Source organism: Netta rufina (assembly GCF_964035555.1).
Source record: "Netta rufina genome assembly, chromosome: 11".
Lineage (NCBI taxonomy): Eukaryota > Metazoa > Chordata > Aves > Anseriformes > Anatidae > Netta > Netta rufina.
In genome coordinates this window covers 5,195,823-5,214,354 of record NC_140134.1, presented here as the reverse complement: position 1 = coordinate 5,214,354, position 18,532 = coordinate 5,195,823, and the positions used below count along the sequence as shown (strand labels likewise).

Sequence of the window (18,532 nt, the reverse complement as noted above, 5' to 3'; positions counted from 1 at the left end):
AGTGAGCTGATTTAAATTTCCAGCATATTTAACTTTGATGTGTACCCAGATAATACTACAGTTTTGCTATTAAAATTTAAACAGCGAGCTATAGTAAAGCAGTGATGAAAATGTTTCTTTTCAGCCTCATTTTAGTTTGCCTGTTTTAACTTTCTGTAATCTCTAATTCTGTCATTTTTAACACATTTACATGCACACAGTCTTCTCTGTTACTGTTGTTTACTTTCCAAAATGGAAACCTGTGCCATTTACTTTCCAAAATGGATATCATGCATTCACCTTGTCAACAAAATGGTTAACAAACTGATAAGAGTTTGAGAGTAGTAGAGGTGAGTTTGAAACCAAGGATCATTGGAATTTCAGTTCTAATGCATTGGCAGTTAACATGCCACTAACAACACAAAAAATTGTGAAAGATGAATTAATTGAAATAATAGAATTCTATAAGAATGTTTGCAAGATTTTGTAGTTTTAGTTTAACAAACATCCAAGCTGTCTCTTATCCAAGTTGTCTTTGATGTAATTGATCTCAAATTGTCACTGGGAGTTCAGTTTTTTTTAATGTTGCTATTAGTTCAAGATAATCTGTAAAGATGCCTAGATAACAACTCTCCTTCTTACATTATATGTTGCTCACTTCCTAATTTCTTTTGCTAGTTGTAAGAAAACAACTTTAAGAAGCAGTCATTGCAATTTTGGCATGTTAAACTAAGAATGTATCTTAGTAGAAATGGTGAGTGGAAAGACAGCTGCTTGAATCTGAGAATGCTGCCTTCAAAAACTACATGAGCAGTATTGGACACAAACTGAGAAAGTTGCAGAGATGAAGCTATTTTTAATACAGAATTGACGTTTACACATTTGAATTTAAAACCTCAGCCTGGCTTTCTTCTTTTTAGAATATCCTCATAAATATGGACCACAAGGAGGTTGTGCAGATCATTCGGTATTTGAAAGAATGCAGAAGTACCAGATGACTGGTATAGAAGAACCAACAACAGAGGTATAAAACCAAGCTATAATGCATTTTGTTGATTAGAAATTAGTGTAATAACTGCCTGTTTCTTGTATGTTTTCTTTTTCACTTTTGGTCATTCATCCCTCTACTTTGTGAGAGACAATAACCTAAATTATTGCTAGTTATTTCTTAAAATATTTTTTCTATTTTTTTTCATTGCTTCTACAGCATAGATACGCTAGCTCATAGTCTTGATGAATCCTACATGGTCTCAAATTTTTAGACAGAACTTCAGATGAATTTTTAAGTAAGCTTGAGATAAGGAATATATTTTATTGCAGTGGAGAAGGAAGAGTTTCAAGTTCCCTTGGTATTTAAGTAATATATTGGTCCTTGAAAAGCAGTAACTGTCAGATTTTCACGATCTGTTAGCATGACACTCGTGTAATATCTGAGTGCTTTCTGGTAAATGAAGCCAATATGAGTGTGAGGGTCTTACTAGCAATGTTGAAAGATGGAAGGGCATACTACAAATTGCCTCTGAGAGGAGGTAAGTGGTCTATGGTAGGGATTTGCTTAGCTGTTCAGATTCCTGCCTTTTTATTTTTTGTCTTCAGGGTTGCACCACTTGTCATGACATCAGATATTTTTCAGCACTTTCCAAATTGAGTTCATCTTAGTTTTAGGTCTGTTATGAACTTTTGGCATCATTTTGTGGTGTTAAGTATATGCCAACAAAAAGACACACTACAGCCAATAAAATAGCATCAGTAGCTTACCATATTTATGTTGTAACTTCAGAGATTATCCACAGTATTATTCAGCTCATTGTTGGTACTGATAACAAACTTTCCCCAAAAATTTTATGAAGAGTGTGTGTGCTATCAACCAATGAATGTCATAGTGCAAAACTATTAGCAGTTACTGCTGTAAATAGTGAACATTATTTTAACTTAATGTTTGGTGTACCTTTTGTTCTATGCTGAAGTGCTTAAGTATCCCTGTTTGCTGAGGTAGCTGACTGAGGTAATCACAGGATGAAGTAACCTGTGTTAGAGAGGATGCATTTAAATTCCACAGCACTGTTTTTTAACCTACAAGCTGTTCATTTTTGAAAAGGATTATGAGGAAGAAAAATTCCAAAGATTGCATGGATGAAAAAATCTATTTCACATTGATTGCCTTTTGTAATAAAAACATGAAATGCGCGAAAGGTTTGGCTGAGGTATCATTAAAAATAGATGGCATACTTGAAGACTGGCTATAATAGACTTAGTTTAATTCAAATTTCATGAAACTTTATAGGTCTAAAAAAATAATGAGAATCTGTTTATATTATTTGAGTGTGTTTAGAAAAATCTATTGCTATTTTTAGATAATCTAGTTCAGTATGTAGACATGTAAAACTAATATATTTGTTTCTTCTGTATATATAGAAGCCTTTTGAAGAACCTAACAGCAATGGTCCACAGCTTTTAAGAAAAAAGCGTGCCACTCAGGCTGAAAAAAACACTTGTCAGCTGTATATTCAGACTGATCATCTCTTCTATAAGCATTATGGAACAAGGGAAGCAGTAATTGCACAGGTATTTCCAAGCCCTCTATTTAAATAATCTGCTTTTACTTCATTTCTGACAGATTTAATTCAATTGGGTATATTATTGTTTATTTAGCTTAGAATGCATTGCTCCATTTGTTACAATGAACCTGGCATTATTGAAACAGCTTTTCCTATTTCACTAAAAGGATGTGATACACCATTAAAAAAGTCTTGGGCATTTATGCTTCCTTTAGCTAATAATCATGGCTGTAGTTTGTTGAACACTTCTGAGTAAGACTTGTTTGGTTTTTCTCCTCTCAGTTCTTACTCAGACACGTGCTTCCTGAAGACTTTTGTTCTGTTTAACAACCTACCCAGCCTTTCTGTTAACACCCCTGTAGTCTTCCATTTGAAATTCTGACACAAATTACTATGAGTTCATAACACAGAGTTTTCCATACCTCTAGAGTCTGCTATAGTGGAAGGTCAGAAAAGCAGCAGTAACTTAAGGCAGATGCTTTTCACACAATCACAAAATTGAAGGGGTTGGAAGGGACCTCAAAAGATCATTGGGTCTAACTCCCCTGCCAAAGCAGGTTCCTTAGAGCAGGAACGTGCTCTTTTCATTTGTCAGCATACTGTTACCTGGAAAACATTTGTTGCTGACCATTTGTGACTGAAAATATAAGTAGCACATTTAGCATGCTAACAAATCTGATTTACACTGTTTGTTCATTGCACTATATGTATACAGTTCAGTTGAGAAACATTTTCCAAAGCTCTGAAGTCACCTTCCAAAATCAGGAGTTCAGTGAGTTAGCATTTTTATGCTCTTGGAAAAGGTAAATGATTTTTTTTTCACACTTATTTTCTAACAGAAATGAAATAATAATGCTCTAAAAAGTATTTTTTAATACAAAGCTTCAAATAAAATTTTAATTGCAGTACTATATTGAATGAGTATCGCAAATAGGTATCTGAATTTCTAGTTAATATAAATATGTAAAAGAAAGTTAACTTGACTGCAAAAGATTTTACTTTTACCTGGCATGTTAGCAATGTAAATACTAGGGTTATGAAGTGATTTATTTCCAGTACTTGCCATTAGCGTTTGCTTAAGAAGGCCTGTTAGAGTTCTATGGCACCATATTTTTTATGTAAAAGTATAGACTGTGCAGTTGTTATTTAAGGTTAGTTGGGCATAGTGCATAGATCTTTGAACTGTGGGTACTTTTTTTGTTTTTGACAGATATCCAGCCATGTTAAAGCAATTGACACAATTTACCAGTCAACAGATTTCTCAGGAATCCGTAACATCAGCTTTATGGTGAAACGAATAAGAGTAAGTTGTGCTGGCAATGCTTGTAGCTTCACCTTTTTGCTTGGAAGTGCTATTTGTTCAAAAGACCTATTGTGTTTGTTTCCAGGGCTGTTTAGCATTACTATTTACTGATAGTAAGTATGTAGCATGACTGTCTCTTTTGCAAATGGTTCCTTACCCCCTTTATTTGATTTGGCTTTAGTCTGTATTGTCAAAGGCATGCTATGTTGTTATTAAGTTGTAGTCAACTCTTACAAGAATCAACTTAGGTTTCACTAGCACTGGCTCCAGCAAATACTGTATTGCTCTCCAAGGACTTTAAAATAGGTAACTGTTATTTAGGTAAAACTTCCTTCTAAAAGCGATGATTTAAGAGGATAAATATAAACCTATGAATGCTGACGATAAGGAAAAAAAGAGTGATTAAAGGAGTGAGGATATATTACACAAGTGCAATTCTTTATTTTTAGAACATGTTTTTTGAAATATTGGGGTTGTAATATGTCATGGCCTGTAAATCTTTAGCAGCATCTTTAGCTATTAACATAATAAGGTATTGACAATAGCAAGCACCTTAGCTGGCATTTACAAGTCCAGTGAAAATGAATCACTTGTAACAGTTTGTTTTAATTTACTTTTAGATTAACACAACTATAGATGAGAAGGACTCTTCAAATCCCTTCCGATTTCCTAACATTGGTGTGGAAAAGTTTCTGGAACTGAACTCAGAACAGAATCATGATGATTATTGCTTGGCCTACGTGTTTACAGACCGTGATTTTGATGATGGAGTCCTTGGTCTGGCTTGGGTTGGAGCCCCTTCAGGTAACTATATCCAAACCTTCAGCACTATGACATTAAGAAAGTATTGTAGGTACATACAAAGAAGAAAAGTAGAAACTGTCCTTTAAGTTGACAGCAAGTAGACAAAGTCTCACAGCTGAAGCCAGTCTCTAGCTGACTTCTCACAATTTTGTCTGGATGTTCTTTGATTTTTGTTGTAATAGGAACAGAGTATCATATCTCACTTCAATTAGTCGTGCTGTCTTTCTGATGAGCAGTATCTCAATAATAAGGAAAGGCATATTTCTTTTCATGGACAAAGGTGATATTGGATGGCTTTTTATTTATGACAGGTATGAGTAAATTAACAGAAGAGGAAGAAGTATTTCTGCTATATACAAACAGAGCTCAAAACTATGTAGCTTGCATTTTGTGGTAGAATAACACTGCAGAATCCTTAGTTTTTCTAGGTCGTGTTGGAAGCTATTTGCTTTATTTTTATACAGAAGTAAAACCAGTGAGATTTTGTTCTGGGAGATACCAGAACAACTGTGTAACTGTTCTTGAACTGCTTCTCATTAGTTTCAATCTAGTTGTGTATTTTGAGTTATGTTGTAAAAATAAATAAAAAAATGAATAAAAACTAGACCAAGTAATGGTTTCCATGTGTGCAGGATCTTGAAATGTTTGTCATGGATGTATTAGTTTTATGAAACGGTATATTTAATAGTTGTTAATCTTTAAATTCAAGTAAATAATTATGATTCAGCATGAATTCAAAGTTGTGGAAACTTCACAGAAATCAAAATCAAATTCGGAATGATCAGTCTAAATTCATTCTACAGCTTAATCCTTGATTACATGGCAGTCACTTGATGGAAGAAATAAGAGAACTCTGAGACTGCATGAGCCTTGATACTTCTATGAGAACATTATGAAGAGCTTCAACAGAGTTAAAAGTCTAAACAGAGTTTGTGGAAAAAAAAATTAAGCCTTTCATGAAATTTAGATATAAATTATAACCTCCCTTTATCTACTTCTGTATTTTCCCCTGAAGCACATCAGCTAAAGAGCACTGGAGATATGTGGGGAAACAGTCTGCCTTTCATTTTAGGAGAGTAAAATGCTCAAGTGTTAGTAGAATATTTGGAGTGGAGTAGGTATATTAAGATGACTTGTGTGAACTAATTTTAGTGACTGTGGAAAAATCATAGGAAGCATACATTTTATACACAGGTGACCCATGTAAATAAGAAACTGAGCCTGTGATGTCTAGCCTAGTACACAGAATGAATTGGAGTGAATTTTTACATAAACCCTCTTTCCAAAAAAGGAATTTGACTGGCAAAAGTGAAATTGCTTTGATTTATTTGCATCCTTAATGCACATACTGACAAAGGTTAAATGGGATATTTCATTAAAATAAAATTTTACTCCAGAAAATAAGGAAAGGCCTTTATAGAGTGTTTTTTTTTGTTTTTTTTTTTTTTGTTTTTTTTTTTGACACCAGTTCTGGCAGTAGTAGAATAGCTGAATTTTAGGATGTTCTTAGTGGCTTAGTACAAACCTCAGTTACAAAAAATTTTGGTGAAATTAAAGTCATAATTTCACAACTTTTTCAAACAGTAAGTGTGATGTACTTGATTATTGACCTTCTAAATAAGGATCTGGATAACCCACACATCAAAACCATTTTCAGCTTTAAATTGTATGGTGGAAGAATGAGTCACTTCTGCTGACAAGGCTAAATAGCTAATCTTAGGCATTTTTTATAACTGTTCTTGCTGTGATAGATCATTTTCTGTGATTGTACTGTTCGTGGGTTTGTTGTTTGTTTTTTTGTTTTTCGTTTTTTTTACTCAGTGAAATCCAATTGGTATGTAGACTGAGAACACCTGTATTGGGCATTGCACCCTGCTAGTCCTGTACTGTGGGTATGATAAAATCAAGGCTTCTGCGTGCAGTGAAAGCCCAAAATAGGTCTGTTTTAATAGCTATTCTAAAATAGCTGATTTCTTGTGTGTATGTATTCATTCAGTGCTGAGAGCAATAGTGTGGATAAACTTAATCTGCTTTCAAAGTTGGGTTAGTATTAATTACCCAAAAGGAGCCCTGGTCTGTAAGGATCCAATGCGGTAGTGAGTTGTTTCTTGTTTTAACTGATAGATGGAAAGTACACAGTGTTTAAGTGACTGTTATGCTTTGGTCTAAATGCAGGGAGCTCTGGGGGAATATGTGAAAAGAGCAAACTGTATTCCGATGGTAAGAAGAAATCTTTGAACACTGGAATAATCACTGTGCAGAACTATGGCTCTCATGTTCCTCCCAAGGTTTCTCACATCACTTTTGCTCATGAGGTTGGACATAACTTTGGCTCACCTGTGAGTATTACTATTGATCTGTTATTTTCAATAATTTTGAAATGCATGGTTGGTATGATTTGTGAATGGAGTTTTTGCTATTTATACATGTAAGTAAGGAAAACGTGAATTGTTTACTTCTACTAGTTCAATGTCTTATAAATAAACTGTATTATTATTCCCTGAAACTTTCATGTTTTTTTTTTTTTTTTTTTTTTTTTTTTATTGAAGACTAGGGTTGCACACATCTTTTAAATGTATTTTGGTTTATGCTAGAGTGGAGGAAGAATCAATGCAAAATTGATTAAAATGACACTTTATTCAATGAGAAAAGATGGAACTGCCCTTTTTTGTTCAATTACTTTTACTTACAGGATTACAAAAAATAAATGAAGGGGATTAAGATACCTAGAGTGGCATTTTAGAGCAAAATTCTCCCCTCATTTAGGGATATGATTTGTTTGTGACAAACCAAAACCAAAAGGCTTTTGTGATTTTGCTGGACTTGAGAACAAAGTGGAGGGCTTTTTTGTTGGGGGGGCAGGAGGCTGTTTTTTTGTTTTTAACTTAAGTATATAGGCTTTCTACTCTTGGAAGTAAAATGGTATCAAGATACAACAGAAATAATGAGTTGTTCAGAAACTGGTGCTTGCGTATGTATCCTTACTTCATGTACCTTGAGAACATCCCTAATACAGCCGCTTTGAGAGGGAACAATAGGAACAAGCTTTCCAAGTACAATTGAAAATACTAGCGTGTGAAACTGAAAAAGTTAGTCCTACTGAGTGAAACGTCTTTTGGATTAGTTTGTAAGATGCAATTTACAGTGAAATTAAAAGAGCCATTTCATTGCAGGAAATATAGGAAAGTACACATTTGGTTCTACCAAACTGTAAGTTACACAGGTCTCACAAGTATCTTTTTAGTTTTAACATTTACCTACTACTTTTAGAGACATAGGTTACATTTCTGGAAAGTTGGATACATCAGAATTTCATCAGAGGTCCTCTGCGCAATTTATTTTTCAGTCTAATGGCTAGTATGCTAGCTTGCAGTACGTCATACTGAATATTAGGCTTGTCACTGGAGGACAGAAACCAATTTCTTCCCTAATCTCTTTGCCCCTTCCTGAAAGCAAGCAAAAAGGACTGCTGTTTCAGTTGACTCCTCCAGTTTTTCTTCCTCGTAGTAGTGCACTCTTTTCTGACTATAAAGCCATTCTTATATCAAGTTTTTTTTCAAGTCTGTTTTCATTCTGGGACGTGCATATGGGGTATATATTCCCAAGAATTCAAATAAGCTAAAACTTGAAAAAATATATGCTTGTTGCTATTGTCAGTAAAACCTTTTTCTGTTTCCTTTTTATGATCTGAAAAGATTTAAGGTATAGGATGGTGTTCTATGATTAAGACAGTGAGAATTAAAGTTTCGTAAAGTTAGCAAATCAAGTACCTTGTTCACATGTAGAAAAAGCAAGAAATTGGAGAAGCTGTTGCTATATAAATATTTTTTTTAATTTTGCAGCATGATTCTGGAATGGAGTGCACTCCAGGAGAATCCAAGAACTTGGGACAGAAAGAAAATGGAAATTTTATCATGTATGCAAGAGCTACATCTGGGGACAAACTTAACAACAACAAGTTCTCTATCTGTAGTATTCGAAATATCAGCCAAGTTCTTGAGAAAAAGAGAAATAATTGCTTTGTTGGTATGTATTTAGCCATCCTGAAAGCAGAACAGCAAAGTTGTTAATAATATGCTTAATTAGAAATCTATTTTTTTTAATTACTGAAGGATTCTGTAAATAAAGAATTGAGTTTGAGATCTGTAGTTTTGTGTCAAGTTCTGAGCTCCAATGTACAGGAAACACATGGATGTACTGGAGCAAGTCCAGCAAAGGACCACAAATATGATTAAGGGGTTGTAGCATATGATGTGAGAAGACACCGAGAGAGCTGAGATTTCAGGCTGGAGAAGAGAAGGCAGGGAATGGGGTGGCTTGTGTCTAGCTGTATAAATTCCTGGTGGGAGGGAGTAAAGAAAACCGATCCAGACTCTGCTCAGTAGTATCCAATGAAAGGACAAGAGGAAAGAGGCACAAATTAAAACACAGGAAGTCCTATTTATATGTGATGGCTTGGGTTTTTGCGTATGTTTGCTTTCTTTTCTTTTTACTGGGAGCGTGGTTGAACACTGGAGCAGGTTGCCCAGGCTGTGGGCAACCTGCTCAGGTTGTGGAACCTGTTCATCCGTGGAGATGCTCAAAACACATCTAGACTAAGCCCTGGGCAATCTGCTGTAGTTGACCCTTCTCTGAGTGAAAATTGGACTATACAACCTCCAGAAGTGCCTTTCAGCCTCATCCTATTATCACGCTGGGCTTCCTATCTACGCAAGAAACTCCCATTGTTATCAGCAGAAACCTTTTAGTCAGAAGCTTAAATTGTATGAACTGTAGGAATGACTAAACTGGGTGTTGAACAAGCAGTGCAAGTTGACTTACTTGAGTTGTAGTCTGCACAAAGTTCAGCTTGAGCAGATATTTTCAGTATTACCTAGTTGGGTGCTGTTGCAAGTCAGTATTTTCTTATTTTCATATTCTTTGTACTGCTTTATACAAAATGTACTGGCATTTTTCAGAGTCTGGTCAGCCAATCTGTGGTAATGGACTGGTGGAACAAGGAGAACAGTGTGATTGTGGATACAGCGACCAGTGTAAAGATGAATGCTGTTATGATGCAAACCAATCAGAAGATAAGAAATGCAAGTTAAAACCAGGCAAATCCTGCAGGTATTGTACATTTCTGTTGTAGTACTTTTATTTAAAATACCTCATCAAGCGAGTGAGAAGTTGATCAGCACAAGTATGATATACAATTCTTGGTGCTAATTGTAACTTGCTTTCCCTTGGTAGTCAAATGACTGTTTGCTAGTGTTTTTATAAACTTACATGACGCTGAGTTGTATCTATGCTAATATATCCTAATACTCAGCACAGACACGTGTGTTGAAACTTGGTCATCTTTGTCTGAAATGTGTTGCACAGAAGTCTTTGCAAAAGCTGCATGGTTCAGAAAAAAAATGACTAGGATGTTGTTTTTAAGACAGGCTCAAGAAAACGTTAATTGCTCAAATAATAAATGGAAGGATAATCTGAAGTTGGATCCTTCCTAGTACCATTTCTACAATGTTGCCTAACTGGAAGATGATTTAAGGCTACACATGACCAAATGTTTTTCTCTTTTTATGCTTGTTCTATAGATGAAATTATGTTTTTAAGTCACGTAGTATCTTTGCAATGTTCTACACACTGATTTATAAGAGCAACTTTTAAAGATTATAAGGCGTTGACGCTATGGTGAAGGTGAAGTACAAGTCAACTACTATCTTTTGGTTACATAACTTAACACAGATGTTAAGTTTTTACCTCATCTAAAAACTTAGGTGGATTTTTTTACCCATGAACTTTTCTTCCCCTCCAGAGACAGACATAAAATATAACATCTGGTTAGCCAAAGATGAAGAGAAAGTTACAATTGAAGTCTAAAACAGCTCAAGTTTTTAATACAACATGCAGAGTTGTGTTCTAATTAATCTTTCCTGCCTTAAAATATTACCTTTGTCGTCCCATGAGTGGAAGCAGAAGTTGCATCTGCTATGAAAACGTATTTGATGCTGTAGATGTGGTAGAAGGACAATTTGTGGTCACAGTAATTTTGTATGCCTTTTTTTCACCTTGCCAATTCTTGTAATTTCTTCTGGGGAGGGAGGAAAGCCTTACATTGATTTATCATTGGTTTGAAATATTTTCTTTTATATTGCGCATAGGGTGAGTGAGGAGCTGACTGCTTCTGAGTACACCAGGTGTTGCTGCCACCTTTTCTGTCTTCTAAATATCTTGTGTTCAGCTGACTATAGTTATTTTTTTTTTTTTTAGAATCTCCTTTTTCCAGTTTTATTTGAGATAGAAAACTTTGTGGTTCAAAGATGTTTCCAAAGACTTCTGAAATAAAATCCAGATGTAAGAATGGGTCACATAAATTGCATGTCAAAATATTATATATTTTAGGAAAATGATAGTAGCTATTGTAGTAGTGTTGTGTATCTTGAAGTCTTTTCTGTGTGAAATGAGTGATTTTTATGGCATACCATAGTTTTAAAATAGAGATCATGACCTCCAGAAAGTCTGCACGATCTTCCAATGTCCAGTGAAGGCCAGTAAGTGCATTGTGAGTGGTGTTAAGTTATAGAATAATATGAAATGAGAACCCAGGAGGCCTTGCTTTAGTCAAGTAGTTATATATGTGTTATAACCCTCACTCTTGTGCCACTTGTAATGACATGTACTTGAATATAACTTCAGAAAGAAATGGTTTTCCTATGGTTGCATCAGGTAGAGTAGGATGATATGCTGGTAGGCCTTGCTACAAGACCCTCACATACCTTCATGTCAGTGCCAAAAAGTTTTTGGGAAACCTAAGCTATGTGGCTTCTTCAAAAAGTCTTTCCTTCACAAAATCTTTGTAAGCTACCTCTGATTTCTGATATAAGCTCTTCTGACCTGTCTCCTTACCTTTTCTCATTTATTTAAACAGTGTAAGTGGTATTTCTGCAGAAAGTAGGAAAAAAAAAAATTGTGATTGTTACATCAGTGACAACTAAATCTTGGCTTATTGATTGTAATGAAACTGATACTGTCAAACTCATCAGTTATTCCTGAACTAATTTTGTTAACTTGCTAATTTAACGTTTTGTATACACAAGATTTGAGATGCTGTCATTTTCTGTATATCTTAAATTAAGATGCATTTGTACTGTTTTTCTTATATGTTGCAAACAGTTTGATTACTGCCATGAACTGAGAAGTTGGTATTCTGCGCAGAAACCCCAAGGGCAGAAAAATATTTTTCAATTTACCTTTTACTTGGCACAAATCATAAATTACTCTGAGAAGGTTTCAAGATGAATATTTCTTCATAAAAGTTCACTTTGTCTTTATATTCATATTTTGTTTGTTTCTAGCCCTAGTCAAGGTCCCTGCTGTACTGCACACTGCACTTTCAAACTAAAGACTGATAAGTGTCGAAATGATTCTGACTGTGCGAGAGAAGGAATGTGTAATGGTGTAAGTGCTCTCTGTCCAGCCTCTGAGCCCAAACCAAATTTCACGGATTGCAACAGACGTACACAAGTTTGCCTAAATGGGGTATGTTTTTGTTTGTTTGTTTACAATTATATGTAACTGCAGTTGTTTATTGCAAGGCACTAAACATTGTGCCTTGCAGTGATATGGTTTCAATATTTAATGGAGAACAATGTAAGAAAAATCTTCTTTTAATAGGAATGTTTTATTTATAGATTTCCGTCAAGATAACTGTGAAAGTACAACAAATATTAAGCAGCAGCTACTGTCAAGCAGTTCTTCCCTCCCTGCCATGTGCATGTAACACACGTGCAGGGATATGGAATTACTGTGAACTGCCATTAGTTTCCTGGGTTATACAGTCCATGGCAGTTACTATTAAAAATAGATGGGAAATATTTTGTAAGTTGATCTACGCTTACTTGAAAGGAGAAACGAGCAGAAGTCATCCTTTTAAAGAACTGTAGCTACTGTTGCTCTAACTCTTCATTTTTCAAAGTTCACTTTTAAATGAAATAATTAGCTAAAAATCTATTAAAAATTTAAGAGTCATTGTGAAGATAGAGGAATTGGCTGTATAGAGTTACTTGATTTTGAAACAAGTTTGTAAATAAACTGATTTTTTAATTTGAGTTTATTTGAAGAGTCATCCCACAGTAATTGAATACACAATATTTCCTGCCATAAATTTTTTATTCTTATTTTCTGAGGGAAAGTATTTTTGAAGACATGCTCTTGATTTGTTTTATGAATCACGGTTTTGAGTAATCATGTTTGAATGTGAACTGCAGTGCATTCCAGTGCTATGAAGCTTTTGCAGAGCACCCTAAAAGAAGATAGTGTTAAAGAAAAAAAAAAGTTAAACCACCTTTAAAAATTCTCAAGTAAGCCTAAGCATTGAAATTGGATAGTTATAATCATTTTTTGTTATAAAAACTTCAGAAGAAATTCAAGCTGGTTTTTTTTTTTTTTTTTTAGCATCTCTGCAATTATGCTTTCGGCTATTAAAAATTAATATCTTTCCTAATGTCAGTTTGCTTAACAGTGAAATTGATTTCTTGTGTTCTCTTGCTTTTGTCTCAAACAGCAATGTGCTGGCTCTATCTGTGAGAAGTATGGCTTGGAGGAATGTACGTGTGCTAGTTCAGATGGCAAGGACGATAGAGAACTGTGTCATGTCTGCTGCATGAGAAAAAGTAAGATTTGTCTGGATTGTATAAGTATGAATATAGCAGTAGGTATCTGAGGAATTTTCTGACAGGATTTTTTTTTTTATAGTTCTCGTTAGGCTGAGATCATACTATTGTTTTGGTTCATACTTATTTTCAGGTAGACATTGCTTTGTATTTTGTAGGAAATAATCTATTTTGTTTTACAGAATAACTTGAAATTTTTCAGAAGTAAATATTTTGAACAATTGAACACTAGGGTATTCATGCACATATGTTTTTAAATGTTTTGAACTAATCTGATTTGTATTCACTTTGCAGTGGACCCGAGTACTTGTGCAAGTACAGGTTCTAACCGGTGGGAGAAACATTTTGGTCGTAAAACCATTACTTTGCAACCTGGATCTCCTTGTAATGATTTCAAAGGCTACTGCGATGTGTTTATGAGATGTCGGCTAGTAGATGCTGATGGCCCTCTAGCTAGATTAAAGAAAGCGATATTTAATCCAGAGCTATATGAAAATATTGCAGAATGGATTGTGGTAAGTATTTTTGTCTTACCAGTCTAATATAAAATGTTCTTGCTAATCAGTGTTCACAGCTGATAAGTATTACTATATATGTGCAGTACTTCAGCATTCTTCAGAGTATAAACAGTCCTTGTTTTCAGTGGTATTTTCTGTAAGCACCTTGAGTGCAGCAAATTGTTTAACAGATGGAGAGAATGAAAATAAGTGTCTTGAGTAGATATTTTATCTTAATACATCTATTCAAACCACAATGTTTTTGTGTTGATGTTCATATTTTTTAACTCATTGTATTTTCACATTTTAACTCTTCATATTTGAATATTCTGCGTTGTTTTAAGGAACTGAGTGTATTGACCTCTAGCATTTCTGATAGTTCATTTTTCTAGTAATGGATTGGGTGGAGGAGCTATAAAGAAACATATAGCTGCCAGGTCGATGGTATATAAACTATTGTTTTAGGCTTATATAGCTCTACCGTAGTGCAAGTATGTTCTGAGAGATACTCTTCTGATAATAGAATGAATCTTAAGGTGTTTTTTTGGTGTGTAAGGACTTTGACGACTTCTTTTCTTTAAAATGTAAGGCTCTTTTAGGTGATGTTTCGGTGCTTTTTGATGACTTTTTAAAGGCAAAGGAGAGCCATATTTAATGACTCATGTCTCATGTGCATGCATGCCTTTCCTTCATACAAAAAAACATTTTTTAAATGTTTTTAGGCTCATTGGTGGGCAGTATTGCTTATGGGAATTGCCCTGATCATGTTAATGGCTGGTTTCATTAAGATATGCAGTGTTCATACTCCAAGCAGTAATCCAAAGTTGCCTCCTCATAAACCACTTCCAGGTAAGCAGAGAAATGTTTTATCAACTCAACTGTTTTATTCTGAAGGGGAAATTTCTGGTGTCCCAACCTACACTTCATTGCCCAGCACTATGAAACTCGAAATGGAATTGTTCTCCTGGCATGAATTCATAAAAATGTAACTCTTACCTTATTTTCTTATAATACATTTCAAAAGAAAGCATTGAAAAGGTTTTCTCACTCTGAGTTCCTTGCATTTCTTATTTCATGCTACCTTTTGTAAGAATTTTACTGTTAAAGGAACTACTATTGAGATAACAGAATGCATTCTGTAAATATTCCATGCGTTTGATCATATATTTAAAACCTTGCAGGTCTAAATCTGAAGCTTTTCAGAAAAGTGGCTATATCTAACCTCTGTGGCCAGGGCAACTTTTTTGGAGATCGTTTCTTCCTTTGTATTTGTTTTAATAACGTGCCTTTCTTTGAAACAGGCACTTTAAAAAGGAGGAGACCACCACAAACCACTCAGCCACCACAGCGGCAAAGGCCCCGAGAGAGTTATCAGATGGGACATATGAGACATTGACTGCAGCTTTTTGCCTTGGTTCTTCCTAGTGCCTACAATGGGAAAACTCACTCCAAAGAAAAACCTAATATAAGTCATTGTCCCCAGTCAAACTCTGAGAAATTGAAGAAAAGGCATGATATGCCCTCAAAGCAAGTGGAAATGGTTAATTTTTGATGAGTGAATCTTCCAGCTCAAAAAGAAGAAAAGTGTTTTTCTTGCATACTTTTAATTTAGTGGCACAAAGTCCTAGAGCATCGTGGTTCTTTCCCCCTTCTGTGCTCTTCATTGCTGCATTTTCTTCACTTGCAGGCAAACATGGCTGTAGTAAAACTTCTATTCAAGAATCGAAAAAAAATATATATTTTTCAACTGTCAGACAAGGCTAGGAAGCTAGACCACCTCAACATTGGAGACATTACTTGCCAATGTATATACATTGTTATATGCAGACATGTATTTCTTACGTACACCCGTACTTGTGTGCAATTGTAAACAAGAGAATTGCAATATGGATGTTTCTTTGTATTATAAAACTTTTCCGCTATTAATGAAGAAATTACTGTTTAATTGACATACTCAGGATAACAGAGGATGATGTGTGTAATGGTCAAGGATCCTGTGATGCTTTACACAGCAATTTTGAATCAAACTTTTTATCATGATCGAAGTTGTTTCAAGCACTCATTTCATCTTTTATCAAACAGCTGCTAAGTGATAGCATACAAGATTGAATGATCTTTTAGAGATATATAGCAGGTGTGCAAATTTTGCTAATGCCAGAATGTTTCAAAATTGTTTTATATAAATGATTTCTTGTAACTCAGCATAAATGTTTTTAATTTGTCTGATTATTCAGTTAAATAATGAATAGTTAGATGTAATATTTCCATGCTTTAGTAGAAAATTCTGCCTGTTATTCAACTTGTTTTAAAATTTGCAACCAGTTCATTTGGGATCTTCAGCTATTCTTGCAGTATGATAATTAAGTTCATGATTCCAAGGGATGTGGAAAGAAAGAAAAGCTGTAGTTTATTTTCTTTTTTAATTTATCAGATATTTGGATAACTTTTCAGCATGATACTGTTGACTGATAACCACTAAAGTAGTGATTTGCCCAACTATTGTGGCAGAGTTTAAATTGTAGTTAGGACTACCAACTTTCTCAGAAATGTTTTATAACAGTAGTGAAGTTCAACAGCACAATGTCCCATTCCAAAGTTCTTATCACGAATGTAAAATAATTGGCTTTTTTTAAAAAGTGAAAACAAAAGATGTCTTAAGGTGCTTACTGCTATGCAGGAGATGAAAGGGGGCATTACAAACAAAATGTTTAAGCTCGTGATATATTTATTGCTTGTTTTCCAAAAGCACCCAGCTAATTAGAGGCGCAAATGGCTATAATTTTCCTGGCTTTGCTTAGGAGAAAATTTACTAAGGGTTGGACAGGCTTCCTTTGTTTGTTTTTTGTTTTTGTTTTGTTTCTTAAGAGTATAAGGTTTACACAATCATTCTCATAATGTGACGCAAGCCAGCAAGGCCAAAAATATTACTGAATATAATGGGATCTCTTCCTTGTAAACTTGTACAGTATGTGGTGACTTTTTCAAAATACAGCTTTTTGTACATGGTTTAGAGACAAATTTTGTACATGAAACCCCAGTCCAATAGACTATATAAATAATTCTAAATGATCTTAACTAGTTAGAAATGTATGTAGTTGCTTTTAAATCATTTTAAATACATTTGTTTTAAGACTGTGCAAAGATTGGAAGTGGGTTTGCATTTCTAAAATGGTGACTTTTCTTCAGCAAGAGTTCTTAGTAACTTCTTGAGCGTGGTAGACTTTAACATGTAAATTTTTTGCCTGTAATGTTATCCTGTGGTAGGGTTTTGGCAGAGAAGTGCTGCCCTATTTTATTTTGAGTCTAAGTTAAATGTTTTCTGAAAAGAGAAATGTGCACTGAACTCTCCACTGCAAGTCAAGATGTGGTAAATCAAAAAAAAGTTCAAGGCAATGGAATACTACTGTCAATTTCATGTCCACTGTGTTTTATACAGTATCTTTTTTGTTCACTTTGGAAATTTTTACTAAAATTGCAAAAAAAAAAAAAAGTATTGTGCAAAGATATGTAAGGTTTTTTGAAACTTGAAATGCATTAATAAATAGACTTGATGAAATCATCTTCTGAAGATCCATTTACTTTTTGAACCCTGAAAGCAAAAAGGAATATACAGATTCTATTTTTTTTGTCTTTCACTGTAAAGGGGCAGTTGCAATGAGAAGTCATTGCGCTACTTGTGTAATTCCAAAGTGCATCTCTGTTTACAAATCGTAAAGTTAAATGCAAAAGTAAATATTCTTGTGTAAATTTTTTGAGGAAAAGCCCTTAGAATGTCTTTAAATTACTTCTATTATCACAGAAATAAAGCTTTATTCTCATCTTTAAAATGGGAACACATGACTGTTGGGGTATTCAAGCCTGTCACCATAGCTAGTGAATGATACTTTGTGAAATAACTTTATTTTTGAAGTTGAATATCCCAACTGACATACCTACAGTGTTTTGAACACACAATTCAGACTATTTGAAGGATCAAATCTGCAAGGTGTTTTAAAACTGCCAAGCTGGGTCTGTGTTTTGTATTGTATCATTGATTTAAGTGATAAGATGAGCTGACAGAATTTGGATTTTAAAAGCAGTCTTTCATTCTTAGAGCTGTTTGTTAAGAATAGCCTGCTTAGACATCTGTTTCTCGAACTGGGCAGCATATGCTTTGATTTAATCAAAGCATATTCAGAGTTCCTTCCTTACAGTACTTGTTTTCCCCATGACTTTTTAATAGAAGTGTTTCCCATTTTAGCTAAATAGCAATGTTAGGACAAAAGGTATTAAAAGAATCACTTGGAGCAAATCCCTTCTGTATATCAGTATCATAGATACCCAATAGATTTGATTGTGGTTGTATTTAAAGTTCTACCTTGGATTTCAAGCCAGAGGGATACAAATAATGCCTGTGCATGTAGAACACAAAATATGTGTATTTCTTTAAATGTGTTTGGGGAAACCAATGAGAACATAGGTAGTTGTTTAATATTTGACCTAATAGTTCCTAGTTATAACTATTCACTTAATCATATTTCTTAATGTTTTATTCATGAAACATCTCTGTTTGTTGTCGAAGCACGTATAGTCAGAATTGTATGAATGTGAGAAGCACATCACAAACTCCTCTTAAACAATGAAACTTTATTTGAACTGTGAAGACTACAAGTCAGTGAAATAGTTTGCCTTTTAATTAAATGTTCCAGTATTGCTTTCAGGGGGAAAAAAAAACAAAACAAAACAAACAAAAAA

General features: G+C 34.4%; 1 protein-coding gene across 1 annotated transcript in view; it reads left to right on the top strand.

The window, feature by feature from the left end:
* The window catches only part of ADAM10 (ADAM metallopeptidase domain 10), a 48,196-nt gene extending 30,848 nt beyond the window's left edge, over positions 1-17,348 (top strand). The window contains exons 5-16 of the mRNA XM_084293289.1: positions 900-1,003; positions 2,395-2,544; positions 3,748-3,840; positions 4,461-4,644; positions 6,820-6,983; positions 8,487-8,670; positions 9,603-9,753; positions 11,985-12,168; positions 13,193-13,301; positions 13,596-13,816; positions 14,521-14,647; positions 15,100-17,348. Coding sequence (XP_084149415.1) covers positions 900-1,003; positions 2,395-2,544; positions 3,748-3,840; positions 4,461-4,644; positions 6,820-6,983; positions 8,487-8,670; positions 9,603-9,753; positions 11,985-12,168; positions 13,193-13,301; positions 13,596-13,816; positions 14,521-14,647; positions 15,100-15,194 — 1,766 coding nt within the window. The 3' untranslated portion in view covers positions 15,195-17,348. The remainder of the gene's footprint in view (positions 1-899; positions 1,004-2,394; positions 2,545-3,747; positions 3,841-4,460; positions 4,645-6,819; positions 6,984-8,486; positions 8,671-9,602; positions 9,754-11,984; positions 12,169-13,192; positions 13,302-13,595; positions 13,817-14,520; positions 14,648-15,099) is intronic.
* Positions 17,349-18,532: the final 1,184 nt, after the last annotated feature.